The sequence below is a fragment of the Chrysochloris asiatica genome, unplaced genomic scaffold (assembly GCF_000296735.1).
Source record: "Chrysochloris asiatica unplaced genomic scaffold, ChrAsi1.0 scaffold00007, whole genome shotgun sequence".
Lineage (NCBI taxonomy): Eukaryota > Metazoa > Chordata > Mammalia > Afrosoricida > Chrysochloridae > Chrysochloris > Chrysochloris asiatica.
Window position 1 is genome coordinate 32,516,037 of NW_006408525.1, and position 24,505 is coordinate 32,540,541.

Here is a 24,505-nt window from a genome sequence, read left to right on the forward strand (position 1 = left end):
GTAACGGGCAATAAAACCTACGATGGTTGATGAACGATTGCAAAGTCAGTAACATCTATTAACTCCCCATTCCCCCCGCCCGACAGGCAAAGCAGCAGAAAGTCTCTGGAGTTTAACCAGTTCTCTAAGGGTTAAACAGTTCTTAAAGTCTTCTCTGCTGTGGAAATGGCTGGCTGGCTCATTGGTGCTCTTGTCTCTGTATTATTTTGAAAATAGTTTTGATTTCATGGACCTCTTGAAAAGCTTATGGGGAAACCTAGAGTCCCTGGCACTACACCCTGAGAAAAGCGGCTTTACAAATGTTTTCATCTGGACGACTCATTCCAACTCCTCTGCAATGTTATATAATTCAGAACTGATATGCTTTCTATGACTACATTTAACAACTGTTACCAAATTTCATGAAAGTATCATTCCATTGGTAGTCTAATTAAAAACTCATTACGTAATAGTATCTAACATAGCATCTGAATTCTTACATTTGCCTCAAAAAAACTTAAATGACTGTGTTGTTAAGTGCCATCAGTCAGTTCCAATGCAAAGCGAACCTGTATAGGGTTTCTAAGGAGTGGCTGGTGTATTTGAACCGCTGACCTAGCAGTTAGCAGTAAAGTGCTTGTCCTACAGTACCACACCAGGACTCTCCTGATATTAAAAAAAAAAAAAGATTTCAAGCCCATTTTCCAAATAAAAGTGAGACTGATCGTGTGCTCTAAAAAAAAAAAAAAAAAAAATAGGGTGGGGATTAGCAATGCTTAGCCACAGGGAGGTTGAAATGTACCTTTATCAGCATTTGATTTCTATTTTGGAACCAAGGTATTTCAGAAGCAGTTGATAAAGACATCCTCCACAACTGTTGTCTGAACCCACTGTTGCTGCCACTGTGTCAATCCATCCTGTTGGGAGTATTGAATGTTTTTGCTGACCCTCCACTTTTTCAAGCATGATGGCCTTCTCTGAAAACAGGTCCCTCCTGATAACGTCCTAAGTACGAGAGATGAAGTCATGCCATCCTTGCTTTTAAGGAACACTCTGGCTGCACTTCTTCCAATACAGAAGTCCATAGAATCTTCAGTGTTGTTTGTAAACACCATAATTCACATCCATCAATTCTTCCTTACTCATTGTGTAACTTTCAAATGTTATGAGGCAATTAAAACATGATGGTTTGGCACACCTTAGTTCTCAAACGGACATCTTGCTCTTGAACACTTGAAAGAGGTTTTATGTAGTAGATATGCCTAATGCAGTATGCAGTTGATTTCTTGAATGTTGCTTCCACGAGCATCGATTGTGGATCCAAGCAAACTGAAATCTTTGTCAACTTCAATCTTTTCTCCATTTATTTTGATGTTATTTATTGGTCCAGTTTTGAGGATGTTTGTTTTCTTTACATTGTGGTGCAATCACACTGAAGGTTGTATTTTCATCAGTAAATCTTTCAAGTCCTCTATTCACTTTCAGCAAGCAAGTAACCTGCATATCACAGGTTGTTATTGAGTCTTCTTCAATCCTGATACCCAGGTTCTTCTTCATATAATCCAGTTTCTTAGACTATGTGCTTGGCATACAGATTGAATAAGTATGGTGCACACCATTCTTGATTTTAAACCATTCAGTATCCCCTTGCTCTAAGGACTACCTCCTGGTATATGTACAGGTTCCTCATGAATACAATGAAATGTTCTGGAACACTCATTCTTCACAAAGCTATCATAGTTTGTTATGATTTACATAGTTAACAGAAGCACAAAGCAAGCATCTTTCCAGGAGCACTAGTAGTGTAGTGGTTACAAGTTGGGCTGCTAACTGCAAGGTCAGCAATTCAATTCTATCAGCTGCTCTTTGAGAGAAAAATTAGTCTTTCTGCTACTGTAAAGATTCACAGTTTCGGAAAACCTATACAGAGTCACTGAGTTGGAACTGATTTCACAGCATACCACATGTCCATCTTTCTGGTTTTAGCCACAATCTATTTAGCATTGATAGCCCTCATTTCAAATCCTCTTCTGACACTGGCTTGAATTTCTGGCAGCTCTCTGTTGATGTACTACTGCAATCATTTTTAAATTACCTTCAGCAAAATTTTACTTCCATGTGATATAACTGGAAGTGATATTATTATGATACTGTTCTATAATTTCTGCATTCCATTTCTTTTGAAAGGACATAAATATGGATCTCTTCACATCAGCTGGCCCAGGTAGCTGTCCTCCAAACTTCTTAGTATATAGACAAGTGAGTGCCTCCAGTGCTGAATGATTTTGTTGAAAGATTTCAATTTGTATCCTGTCAATTCCTGGAAACTTATTTTTCGCCACTGCCTTCAGTGCTGCTAGGACTTTTTCCTTCAGTACCAATGGTTCTTGATCAGATGCTGAAATGGCTGAATACAGACCAATTCTTTTTGTTACAATGACTCTATTTCTTCCATCATCTTTTGATGTTTCCAGTGCCATCAACATTTTGTCTATAGAATCCTTTAATATTGCAACCCGATGCTGGAAATTTTTTTCAGTTCTTTCAACTTGAGAGATACTGAGCAGATTCTTCCCCTTAGTTTTTTAACTCCATGTTTTTGCACATTTGACTTTGTGTTCTCCTGCTGCCCTTTCAAATTTTCTGTTCAATTTCTTCCTTCCTATTGCTTTCACTTCACTATGCTCAAGGGCAAGTGTCAGATTCTCTTCTGACACCCACATTGGTCTCTGCTTTTTTCCCCTGTCTTTGTAATGGCCTTTTGCTTTCTTTATGTATTATGTTCTTGATCTTATCCCACAACTCAAAGATCTGTCTCATCTTTGGTCATTAATGGCTAATGCATTAAATCTGTCCTTCATATGTTCTTCAAATTCAGGTGGGATATATTCAAGGTCATATTTCAGCTCTTGTGGACTTGTTTTAATTTTCTCCAGCTTCAGCCTGAACTTACATATGAGCCTTGTTTTGGCTAATGAGATGGAGCTTTTCCACTATCTTTCTCCACACATGTAGTCAATGTGATTCCTGTGTATTCCATCTGGTGAGGTCCAGATGTATAGCTGCCTTTTAGTTGTTGAAAAATGTATTTGGAATGAATAAGTCACTGGTCTTGCAAAATTCTATCATGTGATCTTCAGCATCATTTATATCATGAAGATCGCACATTCCAATTACTGATTCTTTCTCTGTTTTCCACTTTTGCATTCCAATCCCCAGTAATGATCAATCTTTACTGCATGTTTGATCAATTTCACACTGAAGAAATTGGTGTTTGCTGTTTGTTCTTGTTTAAGTGCTGTCAAGTTGGTTTTGACTCACAGTGATCCTGTATAACGTTTGAGGCTATCTTTGTGGGAGCAGAAAAATCTTATCTTTCTCCCACAGAGCAGTTGGTGGGCTTGAACCACCAACTTTGTGGTTTGCAGTCCAGTGCTTATCCTATAGCGTGACTGCTTTACTGGTTGGTTTGTAAATGTTAATAATAGTGGTATTAACTGGTCCTCCTTGTAGACGTATGGATGGTATTCTATTACAGACAGTACTACATTTCAAGACAGATCTTGAAATGTTCTTTTTGAACATGATTGCAATGCTATTTCTCTTGAATTTATCATTCCTGGAGTAGTAAATCAAATGACTGTCTGATTCTAAATGTCCAATACAGTCCATTTTGGCACACTAATGTCTAGAATATCAATCTTTATGTGCTCCGTTTCTAACGATTTCCAATTTTCCTAGATTCATGTTTTGTACATTCCACGTTCTGAATATTAATGGTTTTTCTTCTCATTTTGAGTTATATCACGTGCGCAAATGATGGTCTGGAAAGCTTACCTTCATCCACATTATTAAGGTTAATGGTACCTTAAGGAGGCAGTTCTTCCCGAGTTGCATTCTGAGTACCTTCTAACCTGAGGGGCTCATCTTCTGGCACTATATAACACAATGTTTCACTGCTGTTCATAAAGTTTTCAGTGGCTAACCATTCAAAAGTAGTCTGTCTCTCCTTACTCATCTGTCTCAGTCTGGAGGCTCTGCTGAAAGCTGTGCACCACAGGTGACTCTACTGGTATTTACAACACTGGTGGCATCACAGTAACATAAAAGCAACCACAGTATGACAAGTTGACAAATGAGCGGTGGATACATGCAGGCCTTATAAGTTAAACAAGCTGAGCTGATACCAAAATATGGGGCTAATCACTACAGTATGGACACTATATCATATTAGAACCTAAGCAACTTGAAGCAAGTATAGGCTGATTTATATGGAAAGCTGAGAGATGTGTTGGTATTAAAGCAGCTTTAAAGAACAATAAATTGAATAAAATCCACCAAATGAAGAACCTGACTACATACTTAAAAATGTACAATGAAGCAAAACCATGAAAACAAATGGTGAATTACAATTACGAAACCTTATAGAGCAAGTTAAAAGTTGAAAAATGTTAGATTTAAAAGCTTTTTTACAAGAATCAAAACAGAACTAGAAATTCTTTATCATAAAGAAAAATGGCATAAGACTCGAAGAATTACTAAATAAATCACGAAGAACAAATTATATCATATTTAATCTCCTTATACAAGGGGCCTTCAAAAGATTTGTGGAAAAATTTCATTATTTTTCAATTCTATTTTCCATCAACATTTGGAAGCCCCTTCATGTCTCTTTACTTGTTTGAAAAATGTTATAAGCTTATAACTGGCTTTGTATGTTAAATTTTGCAAATTTGCATCTAAAGACCAGATTTCTAAGGGGAGGAGTCTACTAAAAATAGATTATTCGACCCAAGTTTCCTATGCATTAAAATTTTATTTTAAAATTTTTTACCTTTTTTTAGTATGAAAAACCTGTATTTCCCAAAAAATGGCCTGAACTTCACAACAGAAACTCTGATTCCTGGTTTATGACTACGTAAACTATAACACACATCCCTACCACATTATGCCTTTCATCTCTTTATCAATTGTCCTCACTAGTTTTCAGATTGTTGTTGTTGTGAAGTACCACTGAGTTGATTCTGACTTAGTGACCTTGTACAGGGTTTCCAAGGAGCAGCTGGTGGGTTCAAAACACCAACCTTATGGTTGGAAATCCAGTACTTATTCTACAGCATCACACCCAGACTCCATTTTTCAGGTTATATATATGCAATTTGGAAAACAGAGTGAAGTAAAGAGATAAATATAAGACAGCTTCAAAAAATTTATGGAAGATAGACAGGTAATGGGTTTTTTTCATGAACTTTTGAAGCCGCTTCATACACTATCTGCTCTTCTTGTGATAGGCCATACGTTTCCTTTAAGCATTAGTTTTGAGACTATTTGATCAACGTCTGCTGACCCTCTAGAGGGACACTATTTAATAAGCTCCCCAAAGGTAAGAACTGCGGTAGATTTGCTTGCTACTACACTACTAGTGGAGTCTTGGTGTGGCACTGTGGGATAATACTCTGGATTGCAAGGCAGTTTGAATTGCAAGGTTGGCAGTTCAAATTCACCAGCCGTACCTTGGAAACCAAAGTCAGTATGAGTTGGAACCGACTTGACGGAACTGACAACAACACATTCCTTGTAGGTGTTCATGTTACACATCAACATTTGTTGAATAAATACCTATACGCACACAAGTCACTTGTTCCTTTGTCACTGTGCTCTTAATTCGGTCCTATGAAGACGGTTTTATACCTTTATGATAACTCCTTTATGGAGAAACACCTTTCTGTATACTGAATCTTTACAAAGGATAACCATATCCATTCTCCTAGATATCCATGTATTCATACTTCCTATCGTTATTTAATAAAGAGATAAAATCACAAAAGAAAATAAAAGAGCTTATTTTTTGAAAATGGGGTAAATGAGCCGTCTCAGATAAAAATTAATATATTTTTAGTTTATTAGAACACGGGGCACAAAATCACAATACAATATTATAATAGCAATATAATTCAGAAGACCATTAAAAAATGTAACTTACCTTATATTTTTCATTTGCAAATAAAACTGAGGCTCTGTGAAATTTGCATAGAGGGTTCTTGGGGTCAATAATAATGGCTTTGTTGAGGGTATCCAAAGCCTTCTCAGATTTTTTCAGGGCATGCTGAACCTATAAGAAATAAAGATTCTATTAATGTTTCTACTTGAGAGTTAAGAAGACAGGTAAGAAACCAATAGTTTGACTCAAAGTTAACATAAACATAACAAAATGTCAGAAACAAGCCTGTAGGGTTCATAGCTATACTGTCCTTTGGGATAAATGGACTTAGTAACTGATTATCAAACTAGTAATAGATTATCACTGAAATCTCTTCCAATTCTCCATTAATTGCTTCTCTTTATCCTTTGGGTGGCTATTGTAATGGTATTGCTTTCCTAATTTCTTTTTCAGCACTATCATTATTAGTCTAGAGGAATTAATTGCTTCACTTTAAAGATGACAGACTGAAGTTCAGAAATGTCAAACAACTGGCTCTGGGATCCAAATCCAGGTCCTCTAGTTCCCAATGCAGTACTCTCTGTCCCCAGTGGAATCCATAATGATAGTCATGATTTTATCACTAGAGCAGATATGTGTGGTGACCTTCCAGTTTAAAAGGCTTCACAGAAAAAAACCCTGTTCTACTTAACTTAGCTAAATACATTTCAACAGGTCTGCTGCAGTCCTCTACATGACAATTGTTAAACCTGTGTTCAAAATATCTAAAGGATCTGGCTTTAAACTTTACCAACCCTGTTTTACTCAGAATAAGGTTACTTTTTACCTATAGGAATTTATTTAAAAAATAAACAAATTCTTCTGATTTCTACATTTGAAAACTACTAATTTGTAATACTAACAAGGAGCTCTGGTGGTACTGTAGGATAAGCAATGGACTGTGAACCACAAGTCCACTAGTCTCTCTGAAGGAGAAAGATGAGGTCTGTTCCCATAAAGGCTCATAGTCTTGGAAACCCTATACAGAGCTGCTATGAGTTGGAATTGACTCAGTGACAGTGTGCTTGGTTTGGCTCAGTACCTGAAATACTGAGAAATAAATTATACCCATCCCTCACTTATTGACATGGTTAGGTTCCAAAGACCAGATCTTATGTGAAAAATAAGATTTTGCAAATGTGGAGGAGGACATGTCATTTTCATTCCCTCACCTTGACTGTCAATATCTCACCAGGCCCCTGTTAAGGTCACCTATCACTCTGACTCCCTTTTCCCATGTTGCCTCAGGAGAGCTCAGCCCACACTGCTGTTCAGAGGAAGGCTAACCATCATCCAGAGTCAGGTTGACCAAGCACTGCCACCCTCCTCTCCCTATGGTCTCCTCTCTCCTACCCTGTTTTCAGGATAAGTGGCCCTGGCTCAGTCCCTCAATGACCCCAAAATACCCTTGCTAGCTTTGTCAGGGGCAGGTGGCTCCCTCTCTATGGGTGGGAGGGCCTAGATGCCACAGACAAGTTATATGTTGTCAGCGGGGGAATACAGCTCACCCAGAAAGCCAACATCTTTCTTCGCTTCTTTTTACTATGCATCAAGTGAAAGTTTATAGATAAGATCATCAGCTTTACATTCAACAAATCATACGCTATGTTTCATTTTAATGACTGCAATCTCCTTCACGCAAAAACAGTTATCCTGCTTCCTCCCTGTGGTGCCCATTTGCATTCCACTGTCTTTCCCATCCCATCCCTTCCCAACTTTGTCCTTATGTACATGTTGCCCTTTTGCTTCTGAACAATTATCAGTCTGGAAGGTCCGCTGTTGTCTCCACTACATTATCTATCTACTACTTGGCTTAAAGTTGGGCCACAAGGGTGAGTTCCTTTTTAGACCTGAAGGGTAGCTGAGGACCATAGCCTCAGGTTCTTCCAGTCTCTTTCTGATCAATAAACCTGGTCTTCTTTTAAAAATAAATTTTGAGTTTTGTTCCAATTTTATCCCACTCTATTTGGGACCCTCTAATGTGATCCCTGCAAGAAGCTCTGGTAGTGCAGTGGTTACGAATTGGGCTGCGAACCTTAAGGTCAGCAGCTCAAAACTACCAGCTGTTCCATGGGAGACAGATGAGGCTTTCTGCTCCTGTAAAGATTTATTGGAAACCCTGTACAGGGTCGCTCTGGGTCAGAACTGACTTGACGGCACTTAACAATAACAATGTGATCCCTTTTAGAACAGATTGATAGCAGTAGCTGGGCACATTCCAATTCTTCTGGTCTCAGTGTCATGGAGACTGATCAAACGGTCCCCAGCTTTCACCAGGTGATCCCGACTCTTCTGCCACCAAGTTTCTATGAGAATTGACAACACAGGACCTTCTCTCCAAGGCTGAGACCCAGGTCAGCCTCTGCCCTTGACTTTAACTGTGTTGCCTTTGACCACTCATCTGCTGACCTCATCCCACCCAGATACTTTGTCTCAACTTCACTTGTACTTGTCCAGGATGGGGCATGGAGGAAGCATAAAAGACTGCACAGGTGCTGGTCACCAGATGTGGGGTCACTCAAGTGCCCTGTCTCAGGGCTTCTTTTAACCACAGCACAGCCCATCCCTGTTAGCCCCTGGAGTTGGGAGCTGGGTCCAGATCCCAGGGTCCCACTTCTTCCTTGACCCTGAGGATGGCCCACCTTCAGGACAGTGGTTACACTGTTCTGATCTAAGCTCACTGTGGGTACCTAGGACTCACTGGGCAACAGCCCATCCCTGCCAGCCCCACTCTAGCCCCACTTCTGCTTGGCCCTGCACTTTTCTCCTCTCCTGTGCAGTGAAATACTATTTGAGTTCTCTGGTTAGGGACCTCAGTGGTTCATTACACTCAGATGTGCACTGTTAATTAATGTGCAAAATAGTCAGATAGTAACATTTTTACTATTGTTGCAAATGTTGGATAAGGAGATAGTAAATAAAGGAAGAGTCAAATCCAAACCAAATCCACTGCCACTGAGATTCCAACTCTAAGCGATCTTATAGAGGACCAAGTAGAACTGCTCCTTAGGGATTTCAAAATGGTTCAATCTTTTCTTTTTCCTTTTATTTTTACAATTCTCTCATCAGTAACTCTTTTCTTTCTTATTATCTAGTTGGTCCGTGTATCTGTCCCTGTATCTACTCATGTTGTTGTTAAGTGCCAACGAGTTGTTTCTGACTCATAGGGATCTTGTACAGGGTTTCCAATGAGCAGCTGGTGAGCTTGAACCAGACCTTGCAGTTCAAACTGACTTTAGTCCAGAACATTAATCCACAGAGCCACACAGGACTCCCATATCTACCCACAGATAGTGGTTATTGCAAGATTGTGTATATAACAGTATTTACCTCACCAACTGCTCCTCGGAAACCCTATACAGGGTCACTATGGGTCAGAATCGACTCCACGGCACTTAACAACAACAAACCTCCATTCCTATTAACTTTTTTCCCCCCATTAACTTTTGCTCTCCTCTCTGCGTCTTCCCATCTTCATCATTCTTCTGCCAACCTCCCACTTGTTGTATACTGCCTTCCCATCACCGAAGTTAATAGGTGTTTATCCTCTAACCAGTGAATTACTCTCTCTTCCCTCCCAATCCCTGGTAACCATCAAAGAATGTTTCTTTTAACATGAAAGCCTTTTCTTAATTTTTTACAATAATGGTCTCATACAAGAGCCCACTATTTGTCCTTTTGTGATTGACTAATTTCACTCAACATGCCTTCCAAGTTCATCCATATTAGGAAAATTTTCAGATTCTTCATTATTCTTTAAAGTTGCTTAGTGTTCTGTTGTATATTTGTACCAAAGTTTGTTTATCTATTCTTCTGCTGATGGGCATTTAAGCTGTCTCCATTTTTCTTTGCTGTTGCGAATAGTGCCACAATGAATATGAGTTTGCATGTATCTACTCGTGCCATGGCTATTTCTTGAAGACATATACCAAGTAGAGGGATTGCTGGATCATATGGTATTTCTACTCCCAACTTTTTGAAAAAAAGTGCCATACTGTTTTCAACAGTGGTTGCACCATTTTACAGTTCGACCAGCAGTGTGGGTGGGTCCTAGTTTCTATACACACACACCAGGATTGGTTGTTTTCTGTGCTTTTGACCTTTGCTATTAATGCTAAGGTAAAATGATATCTCACTACTGTCTTAACACTGGTTCAAACTCAACCAGCCGCCCCCTAGGTTGCTATGAGTTGGAAATGATGCAATGGTACTTAACATAACAATGGCTAATGATCATGAATATTTCTATTTCTTCATGTTTATTGTTCAACCGAGACTGCCTTCTTCGGTGAAGGATCTGTTCATGTCCTCTGTCCATTTTTAAAATGGATTATTTGTCTTTTTTTTGTTGCAGTGTTAGAAGTTTTCTACAAATTTTAGAGAGTAGTCCCTTGTCTGATATGTCACTGCCAAAATTGATTTCCCTGTTTGTTGGTTTTCTTTTTACTCTTGGTGAAATCTTTTTATGCATGTTAAGTAATTTTTAGAGGTTCCACTCATGTATATTGTCTTTTGTTGTTCATGTGTTTTCAGTTATGTTTGATAGCGTTATTTATGCCTCTTAATTTGTCCATGTTTTCCATTGATGATCTTTAGAGTTCTAGGTTTTAGGTTTAGGTGTTTCATCTATGTTGAGTTCATTTTTGTATATGGTGTGAGATATGGGTCTTGATTCATTCTTCTGCAAAGCTTTGCAAGCACTGTTTGCTTAAGAGACTATTTCTTTCCCATTTAATATGTTTTGGTCCTTTGTCAAAGATCAGCTGACTATGGTAAATGGCTTTATTTCTGCATTCTTAATTCTGTTCTATTGATCTATGTGGCTTTCATTGCACTAGTACCAGACTGTTTTGACCACCGAGGTTGTGTAGTAGGTTTTGAGATCAAGAAGCGACAGGCCTCCTACTCTGTGTTTTAAAGACTATAAGTTCTTGCGGGGACAGACAGCCTCATCTTTCTCACATGGAGCTGCTGGTGAGTTTGAACCACTGACCTGGTGGTTAGCAGCTCAAGCTTAGCTCACAGTGCCACCAGGCCTTCTTAAATGAGGAGTCTCTAAATTTTAAACAACTTAAAATTTTAAAGATTTAAAAAATTAGCAAGCCTCACTATTCATTCAGAAGCTCTAGGTTGTGCCAAGAGTTAAGTAGTACTACACTGCTAATTCAAAATAAAAATAAATTCAGAGGTGTCTAGGAAAAAAGGCCTGGTGACCAACCTACTTCCAAAAGGCCCCAGTCATTGAATACCAGATGGAGCAAAGTTCTACTCTGACATGCATGGGCTGGGTCTCCATGAGTCAGAATCAGTTATATTCATTCACATATATGTACAAGTAGACCCTGTATTATGACATATTTGAGTTATGATGAACCAAACTTATGGCCTTAAAAACAAAAACAAAACAAAACACCTCACTAGTAATGTGTCCTACATACAGAGTTGCAGTATGTAATCTGATGCTATCATTCTCAGATACTCACTCCCAGATATTCAATATTATGATTTAATGATCAAAACATGGCCATATAACAGGTTAAGACCTGGTCTGTAATGAAGTCTGTGTCTGTGTAGTGAGTCTTCATGAGTAGAAACTTGGGCAGTGTTCTAATGTAATGACATATGACAAATGAACTGCACATACACCTAACAGCTATTATGACTCAGACTTCATTGTTACAACACTGACACTGACAAATAAAGCTTATATTCATAAAGATACTGAAAATAAACGGTAGTAATAATGAAAAGTTAAACAAAAAAAAAGACATTTGACTTACATCAGAACCAACTTATGATGGAATCATTGGCATGTAACCTGTCCTAAGTTGGGGACTACCTATACTCACATTGTTAAGTTCCTACACTAGGTAAATTATATGGTAAAAATGAAATATGGTGAGCAGATGAAGCTAAAGAACTTTAACAAATACTACTGTTATAAGAACACTGCTTGCTAAACTCATTTATGCAATGATGATATTACTACACATGGCCAAGTAACTTTGTCCATAGAACAGACACTAAATACTGGTGTGGCGCTGCAGGATAATGCACTGGGCCACAAGGTTAGTTTGAGCTACAAGGTCAGTGGTTCAAACCCACCAGCTGCTCCTTGGAAACCTATATAAACTTGCTATGAGCTGGAGCTGACTCGACAACACTTAACAACAAACGAGAAAAGCACATTCTCTTATTTGAAAGTTTCTCAAAAGAGCAACTCAGAACGCAAAAACAATCTGTTCCAAAATAACTTTTAAAAATGTGGAACTTGAATAAAGTATTTCAAGAGTTACTCAAGTTTGATATGCTTATCTTAAAGTAATGACAAAACAAAATTAACTTACGTCAATATACTTTTTCTTTACTGTTTGTATAGTATATAAAAAACAATAATTTACCATGTCAAATTTTAAGAAAATTATCATGTCTGACTTCAGCATAGTCAATAAAGAACTAAGATTCTTCCCCCAAAATAAACAGGGAAATTCCAAAATATCCTAATTTCCTCATATTATATGCCTATTCCCACAAAAGCCAAAGCTGTTGTGTGTGTGTGTGTGTGTATGAATGGGAGAAAGAAAGAAGTCAGAATAAGAAGGAGAGCTTAATATATATTTACAGAAAACTAATAAGTGAGTTTAGAAAACACACACACAGACTTTTTCTCCTATTAAAGCACAATGTGTTATAATCATTCCTTACTTATCAACATGATACCGAAAAAAGGCGTTATATAAAAATCAGCATAGTGTAAAACTGGAGGATGATCACATCATACCACAAAAAATAATGGCAACATCATTACATAACTACTCAACCACTGAGAATCATGGCCGAGCCTAGCTGACACATAACCTTAACCATCAGAATCAACACTGCTCTCACTCACCTCTATGCCTTCATTCCTGCCACACGTTACCCTCATTAATGGACAAAATAGTTCTGATAGTGTTTTTACTTTTGTCATAAATTTGAATTTCAGATAACAAAATAGTCGATGAGTGAGGAGTAGGTGTATTATATTTAAAAGATGTAAACAAATAATGGTGATCCTTGTTGCCTTGTCGAAATTTTAATTTGTTCTGATATATCTGGATCGCTCATGCTTAAACACCGGCAATCGCTTGCTTTGAAATATTAACTACTTAATTTAAAAGCTAAATATTAATATACAGAATGTGTTTTCAAAAACATTAAGTATCTCCCTTAGGTCTCATAACAACCTTATGAAATAGTAAAGCAAGCATTACTGATTTTAATAAAATAGAAACTCAGAGAAAATTGAATGGCTTGTTCCCTGGATGTTGGTACTCCAGTGTTCTTTCCTTTAAGCCAAGTAAAAAGGTGATGCTTTGCGCCATAAAAGACTACAGAGTACTGTTTTAACAACAACAATTAGCTAATGATTTTCATGATAGCAATTGAGTCAATAGTGAGCACATTTCAAAATAAAGTTCAAAAAAGGACATAATGTTTGATAAAGTAGGAAGGTCAGTGAAAACAAGGGAAACCCTCACTGAGATGGACTGACACAGTAGCTACAACAATGGGCTCAAACGTACCAGCGTCTGTGAAGACAGCTCAGGATGAGGCAACAGTTTATTCTGTTATGAATAAGGTCGCCATGAACCAGTGTTGGCTCAACAACAACTAACAACAATGTTAGGAAAGCTACTTACTACTCCAATGTGGCAAAGTAAAACTGAACTTTGAGGGTTGATATCAAGTGCTTTTTGGAAATGCATTTCTGCAAGGCTGAATTTTTCTTGCTTGTAATAAATCATTCCCAAACCATACCTGAAAGCATAGAAAGTATAATTTTAGGGATATGAACTTCTGGTTGTTACTTTAGTTAAGCTATTAATAGGATGCATCTGGAATTTGATAGTCCTAGAAGGAAGGCAAAAAATATCTGTCATGATAGAGAACATGAAATGCTAATCACAATGCTGTTTCTAAATTCTTTGTCCAAATGTGTGTATACTTTTTATAACTGTAACAGACACAGAATCATATTTGGTTTCCCTTTTCTCTCACTTACTGTTACCAAATACACATTCCTAAATTTATAGACTTCAAAATTACAAATTGTAAAGTCTATGTGGTAATATAGGAGCTCTGGTAGCATAGTGGTTATGAATCGGGCTGCGAACCTTAAGGTCCGCAGTTCGAAACTACCAGCTACTCTGCGGGAGAAAGATGAGGCTTTGTGCTCCCATAAAGATTTACAGCCTCAGAAATCCTGCACAGGGTCACTATGGGTTGGAACCGACTTGAAGGCACTTAACAACAGCTATTTCTCATAAAATCCCAAATCATCAAAAGAAGACAGTGTGACTAATCTACATTTGAGCCTTGGTGTGGAGCTGTAGGACAAGCACTGGACTGATAACTGAAAGATCAGCAGTTTAAACCCACATCAGCGGCTTTCAGAAACCCCATACAGGGTTGCTATGCATCAGAATCGACTTGAAAACACACAACAACACAATTTAAGAATCCCTTTCTTATGCAAGAACTATACCCACCTCCTCCACACAACGTAGACAGGGATGGGCAACTTGGACATTGGCTACCCAAAATGGGGGGAGGGATACAAAGGCAAGAAGTGACTACTGGCTTACAAGCTTTCAAGAGGGAACCTAGATCCAGAGGGCGTGGAGGAAGGTAGAGAGTCTCCAGTGAGTGGTGTCCAGCCTGTCCAGGAAGGGCTGATGAAACGAAATATAGATGGGTCTCTTGTGATGCAATGGTGAATAATTGTTATCAGGACTGATTGTGAGGGCTGAAAATCTAAACATGGACATTTTGTAGCAAAGAGGGGAGTAATTAACTTATCAGTCTAGGAGCGGAGGACCCTGGGACCATCAATGGAGAAGAGTGAAGAGTGGAATCTTACCCAGAGAGGTGGTGAGGCCTGGGATAGAGGCAGAGAAGACAACGTCAAGAGATGGTGGGGCTGGGGTCTCGGGATCAGGAGATGGAAAGGTGCTGAGGACTGTGGTGGTGGTGCAGGCTTACAGGGTACACCCCTTGATTGGGTGAGGATGCATGGACAGGATGATAACTATGCCAATGAAATTATGGCTGATGGAATGAATGTAAAGTTGATGTTCTCCCATGTAGACTATCACACACAATTCACAATAAAACATTAAAAAAAAAAAAAGAAAAAGAAAAAAGAATCCCTTTCTTGGCCATGACTAGATGATGATGATGAGTGAACACCAAAGGTATAAGAAAAGAGGCATACTGTGTCTGTTTTGACAGTGGCCTTCTTTATCGTTATAATGGTGTTATAGGTGATGGGGAAGGGAGGGATACCTAAAGAAAGGCTACTTATTCTGGAGGTCTAGAAAAATAAATTTGCTTTAGTTAGATAACTTGTTGTTAAATGCCATGGAGTTGATTCCAACTCACAGTGATTATTGGATTTCCGAAGAACAGCTGATGGGTTTGAATAGCTGATTTTAACTGTGGCCAACAGTCCAGTGTTTATCTACTACACCACACCATCTTAGCAGATACTTAGAGCTAACCACATCCAGGCAGATCTAAGAGATATTGGGGGTTCAATTCCAGAGTACAATAAAGCAAATACCACGATAAAGTCAATCACACAAATTTTGAGATGGGGGTTCCTAGTGCTTAAAATAGTTATGTTTGCACTATACTTCAGCCAATTAAAGGAGCCCTAGTGGTGCAGTAAGGTAAGTACTGGACTGCTAACTGGAAGGTTCACAGTTCAAACCCACCAGCCACTACTCAGAAACCGAACACAGGGTGGCCATGAGTTGGAGCCAACTTCATGGCACTTAACAACAAAGTGGTACAGTAAGGCTAGAGCTCGCTCTAGTGCTGCTGTAGGATACACTCTGGACTGCTCACTTCAAGACTGCTAGTTCAAACTCACTAGCAACTCTGCAGAAAAAAGATGAGATAAAGAGCATGGTTTCAGAAATCCTAAGTAAGGTTCATTATGAACTGGAATCCACATGATAGCAGTGGGTTTGGTTTTGATTTCTACTCTATTTAAAGTGTGCAATTGTAGCTGTTAAGTGCTGTTGAGTCAGTTCTAACTCATAGCGACTCTATATAGTTTCTGAGGCTGCAAGTCTTTACGGGAGCAGAAAGTCTCATCTTTCTTCTGAGGAGTGGCTGGTGAGCTTGAACCATTAACCTTGTGGTTTGCAGTCCAATGCTTATCCTACAGAGCCACCATGCTTCCCATCATAAAAAGCTTGACATACTGTGAGAATTACCAAAATGTGACAGAGACACGAAGTAGGTAAGCACATGCTATTGGAAAATGCTGCCTCTAGACTTACTCACACAGGATTGCCACAAACCTTCAATTTATAAAAAAGAAAAAAAAAGGGCAGTCTCTGCTAAGCTCAACAAATCGAAGTGCAATGAAACGAGGTATGCCTGTTCCTCAAAAACCTTACTTATGGTTTCCTAGTAAAAGTTAGCCAGTCTGAATTTTCCTCTTTTCCTCCAATTAAAATATTTTTTATAACATAATTTTTGACTGCGCAATACCAGAACAGGTATAGGTTTAAAACCAAATACAGGTTCTGAGTCCTTAAAATATTAGAGAACTTCTATCTATATGAAGTTTGTTGCCAATGTCAGCAATAGCTCAGTAGCAATTATCAGGCAATCTAACTGCTTAAAATTGAATCCACTGGGGACCATACACACAAATCCAGAAGATACACTAGTTATCTAGTGTTCTGTTTAGTTACAAACAGATTATGATGTAACTCAACCATTACAATAAAGTCCAAAAGTTAAAAAAAAAAAAAAAGTCTGACATACAGACTACAAATTAGAATCATAGTTATGACTTCAGAATTGCATGTCATCTTAATCTTTAACTGTCAAGTAAAAAAAAACAAAACAAAAATGATAAAATGTCAATGTGGTATTAAAATTTAAGTAGGAACAAGTTTCTGATGTCTTCTTCATCTTATAACAAACAATATAAGCCAGGTAGCAAATTTTCGATATGCCTACCTGTGTACAGATACAAAAAATAAGAGAGACAACTTAATAAAGTGGAACATAAAACTGAAATATATTATTCATGATTTATGTCAAAGAGCAAAATCGAATGGATATTCTAAAATGTTTATTCTCCATTATCATAGGTGAATTAAGACTGTTTGCTTTCCCTTCACTTTTACAAACATTATTTATCCTAACGTTTCAGTATCAAAAGAAAAAGTAACAAAACAAGTAACAAAACTATCCACCACCAAAGCTTGGTAGTGAAAAGGCTGAATCTATTGAGTATATGGGTCGGGTATGTAACAATCATTAGTTAAGAGTTGGTAAAAGCATAAATTTCACACACAAATGTTATGGTCAGAAGTTCTCAACCAGTAGCATCCTTAAGTATTACTCAACAAATTCATTATAATAAAGAGAAATCTAAAAAACTACCTAGTTCCGAGCTCATGAATCAGATTTTGACTTTGGACTTACCATGCATTATAATGTCTGGGATTGACTCTGATAGCATTTCGAAAACAAGCTAATGCTTTGTCTAGTTCTTCAGTCAATACAAACTCATGACCTAATAGAGTATAGGCGTATGCATAATTTGGGTCAACTTGGATAGCTCTCTGGAAGAATTTAATTGCAATATCATGTTCCCGTTGCAAACTGAAACAGTTCCCTGCAGCACACCAGGCCTTAAAAAAGGAAGCAAAAAACAAACACACAATTAAAATTTTATCTTTTCTAATTACCAAAAGTCTATCTATGACTGAACTCAAGCCTTGGACTCCTCTTAGGACATAAAGGTAAAAACCAAAGCATTTTAATTAATATTTTAACCTTAACTATACTGTGGAAAGTGGTATGTATCACTATACACTTCTTGTCTGATACACACTGAAATAGTTCCTAAAGGAGTGAAACATTTAAATTTACTGTGCCTACTTGATGACCCTTAACAACACTGGTTTATAATGAAATCCTGGTGTGGCTCTGTAGTGTAAGCACTGAACTGCTAACCGCAGGGTCGACAGTGCAAACCCAACAACTGTGCCTCGGAAACTCTATACAGGGTCACTGTGAGTTGAAACTGACTCAACAGCACTAACTTTTGAAATGGTTTAAAATGACAATTTAAATTACTAATTTAAAATCAGAACTTCTTTCAATCTACACAACTCTTTAATGAACTTATTAATCTTGGTGATTAACAGCAATTCTTTTTACAATGATCTACTATATTTATTTTGTGAGAGTGGTGGCTCCACACAATAAGCACTGGACTGCAAATCACAAGGTCTGTGCAGAGAGCCTGTCAATGGCTCCACATGAGAAACATGAGGCGTTCTGCTTCCATAGAGATTTTTAAAAGCCTCAGAAATCTTATACAGGGGCGCTATGAGTTGGAACTGACTCAGTGGTACTTTACAGCAACATACTGAATTTACGTGCTTTAATTAGTTGTCCACTCAATAATTCATGTACACATTGTTCTGTGATAGTGACTGCAATCTTGGCAACATGTCAGTGCTCTCCCTGTTTCTACCTCCTGGGCTCCCCATTTCCATTTGACGGGTTTCTCTGCCCCTTTCTGTGGTCTCATCTTTCCTTTTGGACAAATGTTGCCTTTTTGGTCTCTTACAGTTGACTGGTTTAAGGACATCCTTCATGGTATTACTATTTTGATGTTTGAATTATTTGGTTGATTTCCATTTGAAAAGGGTGATCAAATGGTAACTACAGAAGCAAAGTGTTTCAGTCAACTTACCTCTGGTGAATTTTTATCCATGTCTGTTAAATCTTTAGAAAGAACTGAAAGAGCAACATCTTTCTGAAGATGCCAAAGTGTTGTAGAGTAGATCTCCATGCCTTCAACTCTATAATTCTCAATCCTTCTAACCTCTGAGAATACTCTTTCAGCCTGAAATAGAAAAACCAGAAACAGGAAAATAAGCTGATATAACTTGATATACAGATGGAAAATTGGGCACTGGCTTCCCAGGACTTAAATGCTGCCTTGTTAATATGGTTTTTAAGCAGGAATGTAAGTAGTAACACAAGGTCAAATTAAGCAACCTAGAACTGTGCTATTATTTATTACTTATAAAAGACAAGGCAAGTCCCAAAGTTCCTAGCAACAAACGAAAACAAAATCACAACATATCAAAATCTCTGGGACACGGTGACAGCAGTGTTGAGAGGACAATTTATTGCAAAAAATGCACATATCCAAAACGAAGAACCAAAATTAACAAATTAACACAGTATCTACAACAATTAGAAACTGACCAACAGAGGGAAACTACAGCCACCAAAAGAAAAGCAATAATAAAGATTAGAGCAGAAATAAATGAGATAGAAAACAGAAAAACTAAAGAAAGAATCAATAGGACAAGAAGCTGGTTCTTTGAAAGGATTAACAAAATTGACAGACCACTGGCAAACCTAACAAAAGAAAAGAGGGAGAAGACACAAATAACATGCATCAGAAACCACATGGGTGATGTTGCAACTGAACCAAAGGAAATCAAAAGGATAATAACAAAAAACTATGAAAAGTTGTACTCCAACAAATTTGAAAACTTAAACCTGAACAGACCCATAACAAAAGAAGAAATTAATCAGATCAAAAAACTCCCCAAAAAAGAAGTCCAGGCCCAGATGGCTTCACTGGTGAGTTCTACCAAACATTCAGGGAAAAGCTGTCACCAATTATACTCCAATTATTCCAGAAGATAGAGGAGGATGGAAAACTTCCTAATACATTTTATGAAGCAAGCATAACCCTCATACCAAAACCAGGGAAGGACATCACTAAGAAAGAAAATTATAGACCAATATCCTCATGAACACAGATGCAAAAATTCTCAACAAAATCCTAGCCATTAGAGAGATACAAATCAAAACAAAAATGAGATATCATCTTACACCAGCAATAATAGCAAAGATCTAAAAAGTAGAGGACAATAAATGCTGGTGAGGATGTGGAGACTGGGACGCTCCTGCATTACTGATAGGATTGCAAAATGGTCCAACATCTCTGGAAAGCAATATAGTGCTTCCTTAGAAGGTTGGAAATACAAATATCTTATGATCCAGCAATTCCTCTACTTGGTATTTACCCACAAGAAATACGAGCCATAAAATGAGTAGATATATGTACACCAACGTTCACTGCAGCACTATTTACAATAGCAAAAAGATGGAGACAGCCTAAGTGCCCATCAACGGAAGAATGGATAAACTGTGGTACATACACACACAATGGAATATTATGCAACCTTGAAGAACAAGGAAGCTGTAAGCTATCACGCAAATGGATGAACCTTGAGGACATTATATTGAGTGAAATTAGTCATTCACAAAAGAAGAAATACTGCATAGGACCACTATTGTAAAAGACTAAGAAAAAGAACCCATACTAAAGGGGGATAGGGGAGATTCTTTGCTGGTTACCAGGCTGTGGGGGTTAGGGAATAGACACAGGATAGTTTGGGTGCTAGGGATGGGGGCAAAACACAAGAAGGGGGCGGGGAATGGAAGAACAAGGCAGATGGGAAAAGAATTAGGCAGGTTTGCAAGGGCTAAGTGGGACAGAGGTAAATAATGATGTATGCACAAACTTGGAACAATAGGACTCTGGGATACAGGGATTGAGACACAGTTGGAACGGGCAAAAGGGGGATATAATGTTAAGATGCTTGGCTGTCTTTGAATCTTGGTTTCCCTTGCATAAAATAGACACTTGAGGGAGAGAGAATGGAATAGCCAGAAATATCACCATAGAAAGCTTGTAAGTCCATCTTCTGCCTATAATTGACTGGAATAACTAAAATGGGGCTACAACGTGCTCAGCGAAGGAGGCTTCCTGCAGAGCCTCTACATTACATAAGACCGTAGGTAGAATCCTGAACTCCATCCGGAATCTTCTCAGGTGGGAAATTTTCACTTGAAAGGACAAGCAGACCAGCCTGGAGCGGCTAGAAGAACAGAAGATACTTCTTGAAAGAACGACCAACAGGAAAAATACAAAACAATAGCAACAGTCTGACTGATTACTACAAGAACAAGCAAATTGCTCACCCAGGAGACAACAAGGCAAGTGGTCGGGTCCCCTCAGGGCAAACCCCCTTCCAAGACTGAGACTCAATGGGAATACACGAGCAGACACATACTCTGACTGGTGACCACGTCACTGATAAGGGGAAGTGAGGGAAAAACAGCAATGAAGCTGAGAGCTAAGCCATACAAGGTTCAATAGACTCCTGTGAAACCGGGTGGAGACTTGGTTGGCCAGCAGTTTGGCAAGACCTAGTGACTGCTAGGCTCAGAGTCAGTGACAAAGCCACAGAGGACTAGAGTGGAGAGTGAAGTGTCCAGCTGATAAGAAGAGAGGGCATAAGCACAATAACACCCACACTTACAGAAAATAACCACCTGACCTGTCTTTAATGGCTGGATGATCAGAGTTCAACTAAAAGAAGAAAGAAAAGGAAAAAAAAAACAAGAGTAATCTGGTATAATCTGATGAACTTGACCTACACCTATGTATGCAGTAACTCAAAAGAGGGAACAAATCTTTACAGCGAGGATCATTCCCAACCCCTCAATACACAAGGTAGACAGGGATGGGCAACTTGGACATTGGCTACGTAAAATGGGGGTGGGGGGGGAAGTACAGAGGCAAGAAGTGATTGGCTTATAAGCTTTCAAGAGAGAGCCTAGATCCAGAGGGTGCAGAGTAAAATAGAATCCCCACTGAGTAGTATCCAATCTGTCTGCGTGGGACTGACCAAAGGAGATGTGGATAGCACTCATGTGGTAAAATAGTGAATAATAACTATCAGGACTGACTGAGAGGGTTGGAAATGTAAAGGAAGACACTTTGTAGCAAAAAGAGGGAAGTGGTTGACTTTGCAGTCCAGGAGCGGATGTCCCTGGGACCATCAAGGGAGAAGAGCAGAGTGCAGGACCCTACCCAGAGAAACAGTGATGCCAGAAATGGAGGCAGTGATGACGACGTGGAGAGATGGAGTGGCTGGGAACTCTAGACCCAGAGAGGGAGAGGGGCTGTATGCTGATAACTGAGGGACAGGCTTGTGGGGTGTACCTTTTGGTTCATTGATGATGCATGGAGGGATTGTAACCAAGGCAATGTAACACTATATGGTAGGATGAATATTGTAAAGCTAATGTTCTCCTATGTAAATTATCACATAATTCATAATAAAACATTTATAAAAAACAAAAAAACCCAACAAAACAAAACACCCCAATGCAAGCTAAGGATAAGAAAAGATAGCCACAGAGAAAAGCAGAGTGCGAGACCCCTATCCAGAAAAGCAGCAACGCCAGAGATGGAGGCAGAGATGATGACGTGGAGAGATGGAGAGACTGGGGACTCGGGACTCAAGGAGGGAGAGGGGTTGTGTGCTGGTGACCAGGGACAGGTTTGCAGGGTATACCCTTTGGTTGTTTGAATGGTTATATATTCCTGAGTGCTTCGGTGTACATCCAAAACAAAAAAAACCAGAGGGAATGGAAGCAAGTGCTGTTGAATGATGATGCATGGAGGGGATTATATGTCATCACTGCAACGAAATGAAATACGATAGGATGAACCATCAAGGAAGAAGAGCGGAGAGCGGGACCCTACCCAGAGAAGCAGTGACACCAGAGATGGTGATGTGGAGAGATGCAGCAGCTGGGGACTTTAGACCCAGAGAGGAAGAGGGGGCTGTGTGCTGATGACCAGGGAGCAAGCCTTAGGTTGATGATGCATAGAGGGGATTGTAATCATGGCAATGAAAATGATACACAAGAGGATGAATGTAAAACTAATGTTCTCCCATGTAAACTATGACATAATTCACAATAAAACACTTAAAAATATAAATAAAAATGAAATATGATAGGATTAGAATATAAAGCTGATGTTCTCTCATGTAAATGATCACTCAATTCACAAGAAAAGATACTCAATTCATAGTAAAAGAAAGAAAGAAGAAAAAAAAAAGTCAAGGTAACAATGTGAACTCTGGGAGAAAAAATAGTTCCCAACTGAAAAGACAGATGAGAAATCTATACAAAATTACAATTTAAAAAGGACACATCAATATTTTATTAAAAAAAAAAAAAAAACAAGTCCTAGCTTTCATATGATGACATCTGTAACACAAAATCTACTTTCCCACTGATTTTGATTAAGGCAATGAGTTAAAAACTTTAGGGCAGGAACAGGTTAAAATGGCCCATGCGGTATCTAGGATAAGATGGACAATTTATAATTTCCCTGCAATCTCTTAAAAATTTATAATGATAAGTTTTTCAAATAGTCAATTAAGTCATTATTGGTTACAAGACAGCAGATCCATCCACTAATCAAATACAGAGATACTTTTTGGTTTCAAATTTTTCAGACTCTGTTGCTTCCCTTAAAAATTACTAAGGCAGGGTGCTAGACTGAATAGTCAGTTTGAACCACAAGGTTGGCAGTTTAAACTCACCAGCATCTTCTTGGGAACCCTATACAGTGTTGCTATTAAAACTGACTCAGTGTCACTTAACAACAATATAGTCAGGAGAGGAAAAAAAAAATCAAAACTCATTAAATTAAAATGGCAACAAAAGCTTTAAAAAAAATATTTGGGTCATTGCTCTCTAACTGGGGTAAACAACAAAATTATATTTTAGAGTATCTGTGAAATAAGAAACTAGAAACAATTTTGAAAAGGGCTTATTAAATGAATGTTCTTATCCAATATGGATTAGGTCCGTGCTTGGTAGAAACGGTTTGTACTAGGTTGTGCATTGAAGTAGATTGCTGTACCTTTTTTACATGGCACTTGCGTTTACTAACATTTATATTGTTATTATTTTTATGTGCTGTGGAGTCAGTTCCAACTCATAGTGACTCTGCATAGGGTTTCTGAGGCTATAAATCTTTATAGGAGCAGAAAGCCTCATCTTTCTTCCGCAGAATAGCTGGTAGTTTTGAACTTCTGACCGTGAGATTAGCAGCCCGATTCGTAACCGCTCGGCTACCAGAGCTCCTCACTAACATTTATAGACACTGGAAACCCTACATAGAGTTCTACTCTCAAACAGGTAGGACTGCCATGAGTCCCAATCGGCTCAGTGGCTACAGGTTTGGTTTTGAGCAATGAATAAGACTTTCCAACTACAACTGTTTTTTCTTTACTAAGCACATTTCCAAGAATAGGTATCCTCTGCATTTATTCTCTGCCTGGAAAAACAGTTTCTCCTGTATCACTGCATGGCTCATAAAGGGGAGGAGAGGAACTTTTCTTCTCTGAGCACCACAGTTCCTGTCCTGCAATAATCTTTACCATGATGTATTTTTCTGCATACGATTTAGAGAACCACATGTCCTTATACAAGGAGCTCTGGTAGCGTAGTGGTTACGAATCGGGCTGCGAACCTTAAGGTCAGCGGTTCGAAACTACCAGCCGCTCCGCGGGAGAAAGATGAGGCTTTCTACTCCCGTAAGGATTTACACCCTCGGAAACCCTGTACAGG

The 24,505-nt window shown here is 38.6% G+C and overlaps 1 protein-coding gene across 4 annotated transcripts in view; it reads right to left on the reverse strand.

Moving 5' to 3' along the window:
- The window catches only part of LOC102829882 (cell division cycle protein 27 homolog), an 82,821-nt gene that overhangs the window by 15,170 nt on the left and 43,146 nt on the right, over positions 1-24,505 (reverse strand). For all 4 annotated transcript variants that reach the window (XM_006833549.1, XM_006833548.1, XM_006833551.1 and 1 more), the window contains 4 exons: positions 18,735-18,887; positions 17,453-17,661; positions 13,642-13,759; positions 5,963-6,091 (listed from right to left, as the gene is read on the reverse strand). In XM_006833549.1, coding sequence (XP_006833612.1) covers positions 5,963-6,091; positions 13,642-13,759; positions 17,453-17,661; positions 18,735-18,887 — 609 coding nt within the window. The remainder of the gene's footprint in view (positions 1-5,962; positions 6,092-13,641; positions 13,760-17,452; positions 17,662-18,734; positions 18,888-24,505) is intronic.